Consider the following 6,471-nt stretch of genomic DNA (forward strand, 5'->3'; position numbering starts at 1 on the left):
AAGGTTCCCATATGTGTGGACAGTTATCCAGAGGGTGAAGATTTGATTCCTACTCGGCTAAGAGTGGAAATCCCTGTTGATGAACCAGATCAAGTGGAAGAAGGCGTTGTTGAAGGGAAAACTTTGTATAAGAAACGCATTGAAAACCCATTCCAGACTGAAACCATCAAAGACACGGCTGACGCTGTAATTCCCGACATTGTCAACAGAGAACATAGAAGACGAGACGTGAAAGAGGTCACGGCCTCCAGCGCGAGCAGGAAAGAAAGGATAGGTCATCGCTCGAAATCCTGGGACCCACATCGGGCCAAAGTAAACAGCGGCGACGGAGAAGCTGCGGGAAATTCTCCTACATCTGACAATAGATGTGATTATTTACATGAGAAGGACCTGGGTGTTGATCGTTTGCTGCAAGCAGAAGGAAAGCTGAACAAGGAGCTGCCTCTGGACTACAGCTCAGCCTACCCAAAGAACAGTACTCTCCGGATAGATGACAAAGTCCGACATCAGAGGGAGGAGAACTGCAAGAAAAGCTGGGAAAGGCCAGGTAATAAAGCGCCTTATCAGGAGGTGGACTACAGCAGTGTGGCAGACCACAACCCACCCATGGACGATGGTCTCCATAGAGTTCAGCAATACTCAAACTCCAAGAGCGTTCTTCCCACACTTCTCAATGAACCTCAGTGTGACACAGGATTATCCTGGGACAAACCCTCTTTGCAGCGGAAACACTCCCTTAGACTGAACCCACAGAGAGAGGGCACTGATGAGCTCTTCTCACCTCAGCCCACCTGTGATACCACAGCCCCTCAGGAGCAACAGGAGCTCAGACCTGTCACTGTCGGTAACCGAGTCCAGAGGGCCGTGAGCCTGGCAGAGAGACCGGGGCTGACGACTGACAGCACCCCTACAGTAACGGACACTGATGCGCTCATCGAAGACGACTACAGACTGTATCAGAGAGGGGGCGAGCCAGAGGACGAGGACGCCTGCAGCTCTCTGTGTCTGAATGAAGACGAGGTTTTTGATGCTGCAAATGTGTACAGGACACGTGTACCTGACTACCACATCCACCAGCTGCTTTACCGCAACCATGAATTTGACTTGCAGTACCAGGGGCAGCACAGCCACTTGTTAGATTCACACTTTGACCAACAGCAGGATTCAGAGGAAGGCAGATTACAAGATTTCATTCCCTCAGCAACAGTGGGTTCAGTTTCCCTCAGCTCTGTCAGACCTAGAGAGACCGGCTGGGAGCCCCAACCTTCTCACCGTAGGACTAGATCGCCAGTGAGCAAACCCAGCCCCAGGCAGGCTACATCAGTCCGAGCAGAAAGACCCAGTGAGATCAATCTTGACTTGGATTGTCCCGACCTGTCTGAAGTGGCAGACAGCAGCATCTTCGACTACTGCCAGACGAGCGAGATAGAGTCGGACTCAGAGACTGTCAGAAAGTCGGCCGACGAAGGCGACGGGGAATCTGCTCACTGGGCAGCTGACCTTGAGGAGATGCAGGAGAAAGTGAATCCTCAGACCCACAGAGCCGTTCTGGCTCTTACCCCCAGTGGAGCCAGTAGGGCAGAAATGGGTGAAGCAGTGGAACTGGGAGAAAACCAGAGCATCACAGGAGACAGCGGCATAGATTCTCCTAGGTGAGTGCTGCACTTTTCAGTTGCTTAAATTCCTTGTCATTACCTACTGAAAAAGTTAGAATCACATGCCTCCCAGAAGTTTTTAAGTCTCCCACATATTAACAGCAGCTCTCTGTGGACACAATTAAATAAAATGTCCCCAAATCTAGAATGTGCGTGATTTTTGGGAGTGTAATTTCATGTCTTTGTACAGACATACAGTATTAGACAGTGTGTTAGGATACAATTGGACTTTTTGCTAGTTGGTTTATCAACGTTGAAATTAAAAAAAAAAAAAAGACATTGTGGAGCAATGACAATTTTTTCTGTAGAATAACATATGTCTCTTCTTTTACTGATTATCAAGTCCTTTGCTTCATTTCTTCTCCTGTGAGCTGAGCTGATTTTCTGCCCCCTCCCCACCCACACACCCCCTTTCTCTCCCCAATTCAAGTGAAGCGTCAGAGGAATGTAAAATAAACACCAAATTGAGGTTAGTTAACCTTTAGGTTACATGTCTGAGGCTCGTCATTTGCCCACTTTGTGTTTTTTCCTCATATGTGAATTGCAATAAAGCTGAACAAACACCTTGTGGCCAGTTATAGCTTTCAGTGTTTGGACATGAGGGAGCCATTTTGATAATTGTCCTAATTGCTGTGCAGCACTTAAATTCTTTTGCTGTTATCAAAGAAGAGGAAACGTCCAAAAATGCAGACATTGAACTTGCTGTGCACCTTGAATTATAGGGTGGACTGTTGGAATTTTACAAACACGTCACCGTGGTCAATTATTATTTACAGAAAATGTCAACCCTTTGCCCCCACCCTTTTTTGTCTCCCCCGCAGGAACAGAGTCAGTCTGGCCTCCAGCAACACTGTCATCCTGGAGGGTCTGAAGAGACGGGGCTTTTTACAAAACCTGGAGAAACTGCACTCAAAGAGCAGCACCATTCGCCCACAGAGCTCTCTGCTGCAGCTGACTCCGGTCATGAACGTGTAGGTGAAGCTGAAGCCTCCACTCAGGAGCTTTCACATCCCTATACAACAGTTTGGGACACTGTGTAGTGTTTGAACCTTCACTTCTATGCAGTCGGAAACATATCAAGTAAGAAGCGTTCACATGTCGATGCCTACCTCCACAAATTGATGACAACATACCAGGGCTCTGTGTACAGTTGTACAGAATACTTTTTGTAAGTAATTTTAAAGCTAATATGCCTATGATATAATCTATTCATGAATTACCCTGCATGTCTTTTTAAATGTGCTGTCTATCGGCTAATTTTGTGACATCAAAGTAGTTTTACCTCCGCATCTCTTCGTTCAAAATGTGCATAACAGCAATAATGTGACGTAGTATACACTACAGGACTTTCTTAGCGAAATGTAATTATCCTCTACATGACTGAAGGGGCTGCTACTTTTTAGTGTTGGCACATATTTACTCCAGGATGCAATAATGATCTCTGCTCTCATAGTCATTTTGTAAACGTATCCAATGGTTGTACCGGCCTCTGTGTTTTTATTATAGGATGAAACACATGTGGTTAATTAAAATAAATACATAATACTGATGGTGACTCGGTGTAGTGATTTGGAGGATGATTGTTGTGGGGTTAGTTCACGTTAAATGTAGTAAATCATTTTAGCTTGAAAAAAAAAACAATCTGCAGCTGCAATGAAAAACGCTCCTTGAAATGAGTTGTTGTCTGGGCTAACAGCATGCAGCGACGATGAAGAAAATGATATGAAACGACATTGCTTAAATCAGGTCAGTGGCATCATTATTTTATTTTTTTTAGAACTGGGCCCAGACGTGTTACTTTGTGTAACTTCTTCTTCTCCTAACGCCAGTTCTCCTTCCCATCAGTCACTGCAGTACTGGTTTCAGCTGTTATAACAGTCAATGCTTGAGGCTTTTAAAGTTATGTTCTTTTTTTTCAGGGTGACTGGATACATCAGCCGGCTGTCCACAGAGAGGCAGCCTGTCCCTGTGAGCAGACTGCTTACAGGGACAGGACAGTAGAAACCCATTTAAATGCAAAGGAGGGTGTGTAGTTAATGTAAATATTTAAACAATGATGTTAACTAAGGTGGTATATTTAAAAAATGCACAGGATTCAGGTGTTGGAGTTACCACGACAGGGAGCTGAATCTTAGTCTTGACCTTCTGTGCTATGTCCTGGTCTATACTGAATGACCTAAAGTCACCCTATCCAACCCACTCAATGCCAGTAAAACCCCCGTCCCAGTCTGTTCTACCAGAAATAAAATGTCTCGTTGCTTAACAGATCCACTGCCTATGATTTGCTGGTGTGCTGAAAATGAAGAAGTGAAACCCCATATGATGACACTTTAAATGAACCTAAGGCCCAGTCCTAATGTAAACCAGACACTATCCTACACCCTGAGGTCTGATAATACTGGATTATCTCTGAAGGTTATAGTGACAACTGATCCAAACCTGAGGTGTGCACCTTTACAGGCAATTCACGTATGATCTCAAGTTGTGAAGGAATGTGAGCCTACGTGGTATATCTTTAAGTGAGGGGAAACAGACACTTTACTGACAATGTTTGTACTTTTTTTTTTCACAGGCCATTTTAAGAAGACATTTCCATTTAAGGTAAAGTCAACAGTTACACTCATTTGCAGTGGATATTCGGGTTTAATAGATTTAGGTAAATTGTGGTTTCAAGCCAAAGCGTTTATAATAACAAGCCCCGTTAGTGACGATTTTCCAAGTCAACAGTGACACCATGTGGACATTTCTCGAAGTGCACAAGGTACCGCTTTAACCTTATCCCGTTGAGCTTATGATATAAGTAGTAAGGTGTCCACCTAGCCCTGGTTATATTGTTAACTGTGATAATCACAGGTCTTAACTGCTCACACACGTAATCTACAAAATTATTAATTTCTGACAAGGCGATTTATAATCCAAATGTTATGCTGCTCCATTAATTAAAAGTACTCCAATAAGCACACACTGTATGAGAGTCAACAGCCTTTATTTATCCATAAATGTGCCACTCAAACTGGGAAATGGTCTAACATCTTTCACCCTTAAGAGAAGCCTATATGGATCATTTACAACCTTACCTCTCCACAATGAGGCTATTGACAAAAATAATGAGCTGGGACAAAGACAATGTGATGTAACAGTGTAAACACATGATAATATACATGAAAGCAAAACGATTCAATGACATCAAATTAAAATATCGGGTAAGTTAGTACGAACATAAGCAACAAAAGAAGACTCCTGAACACGCCAACCTCTCTTTTCGAAGAACAGCTTAGCATACATTTCTACATCGCATGCAATAAGGCACCTATCTAACACAAGGAAGAAAGCTATGCTACAGTTTGAAGCACAATTGATATCCAAAGAAAAAGAAATGAATATTGAATATTGCTCACTATAATGCTCACTCCCATAAAAACTGTAGATCTCTCATTCCCTTTCATATAATCCAAGCCTTATCTAAAAAAATACATCAGTTTGTAAAAGATATTTTACACAGAACAGTATATAGAGCACAATTCATTTGGATTTGGAAAAGAAAGTTGTAAAATGTTTTTAATGTAGTCTTTTAGTATACACAAACTATTTTATGGTCAAATTTTGACAATCTGCAGATAATGAGCATTCATTTTATTCTGTACACAGGTATTTGACAAGTCTCCATGAATATAAAAAAAGAGTGATGTTGCATTTTAGTTCCTTTTGGCACTGAAGTCCAGCGCAAAGGGAAAATAATCAGGACACATTGTTGTTATATGCTACCCAGAAGGTTTTTATTTTCTATTATGCATTTTATGGCTGAACTACATGCCATAATAGAATCAGGATGTCATCCAGTATTGCTCTCTGTACAGTCTCTGCAGCAGTGTTAACCCCTAGTAGACATAAATATACACAATGGCTCCTGTTTGGTTGAGCCCCAATTTAGGAACAAACTATGACAAAACACTTGCAACAAGTTTGTCTCCATCACTTAAAACAAATGAAATTCGTAAAAGGAACAAAAAAAGGAGACAAGCAAGTCTTACTATCAAAAATGTCATAGTTTGGAACAGCACACTAGTCACCTATACATATATATAAAAGGAAAATCATTGAGTATTTACACTGGATTTTCAATGTTTGCTTTGTGAATAATGTTTGTGAAAAATAACTATTTCCACTATAACGTAATTCTGGTTCTGTTCATGTTGGTAGCCTTGAGCCTTGCAGCTAAGATGAAAGTACTGGAAGGGAATTCTATGGAGGAAAGAAAACCAGCAGGGTGAAGCATAGTTTCCCCAAGTAACAATTTTTTAACATTATCTTGAAATCTTTTTTTTCCTTTTTTAAAAAAGTGTTCACCAATAAACTTGAAGATGTGTCACAATCCCAAGAACAGAGGCTTCTCTAGACCCACTGAAACTATCAATTATAGGCTTCCTCAGACCATAGCATTTTCTTTTGGAGACTCGTTCATCACAGTCCATTTATCCTTTACTGCATCGCTTCTAAGCTGATGAGATCTTTAGAAACTGTTCTGATGTTTCCTGGTGTGATGTAACTAATACAAACAATGGTAGGAGTCGAACAGGGTTCGTGGTGATAGGACGATACTACGACGATACGACGAACTAATGCTCACTGATCCACATGGATTCTGTGATGTCTGGAGAGAGAGGATGAATGGTTGAAGCCTTTTCCACACTGAGAGCACCTATACGGTTTCTCACCGGTCAGAATGTGCTGTTTTTGGAAAGTGTTGTTGGAAAAAGCCTTAACTGTGGGGATGGGAATGGGGCTGTACTGCTGCGGTTGCTGTTGCGGTGATTGT

At 42.1% G+C, this 6,471-nt stretch overlaps 2 protein-coding genes across 4 annotated transcripts in view; one reads left to right on the forward strand and one right to left on the reverse strand.

Annotated features, from left to right (window-relative positions):
- The window catches only part of stox1 (storkhead box 1), a 24,170-nt gene extending 19,347 nt beyond the window's left edge, over positions 1–4,823 (forward strand). The window contains 2 exon segments of the mRNA XM_025060651.1: positions 1–1,652; positions 2,477–4,823. The exon segment at positions 1–1,652 is cut by the window's left edge and continues 48 nt beyond it. Of these exon segments, the coding sequence (XP_024916419.1) occupies positions 1–1,652; positions 2,477–2,630 (1,806 nt within the window). The 3' untranslated portion in view covers positions 2,631–4,823.
- Positions 4,625–6,471, reverse strand: part of LOC103387325 (zinc finger protein 883) — a 6,120-nt gene continuing 4,273 nt past the window's right edge. For all 3 annotated transcript variants that reach the window (XM_008321915.3, XM_025060653.1, XM_025060652.1), the window contains exon 3: positions 4,625–6,471. This exon is cut by the window's right edge and continues 1 nt beyond it. In XM_008321915.3, the coding sequence (XP_008320137.1) occupies positions 6,279–6,471 (193 nt within the window). In that variant the 3' untranslated portion in view covers positions 4,625–6,278.

Source organism: Cynoglossus semilaevis, chromosome 12, assembly GCF_000523025.1.
Source record: "Cynoglossus semilaevis isolate Cse_v1.0 chromosome 12, Cse_v1.0, whole genome shotgun sequence".
NCBI lineage: Eukaryota > Metazoa > Chordata > Actinopteri > Pleuronectiformes > Cynoglossidae > Cynoglossus > Cynoglossus semilaevis.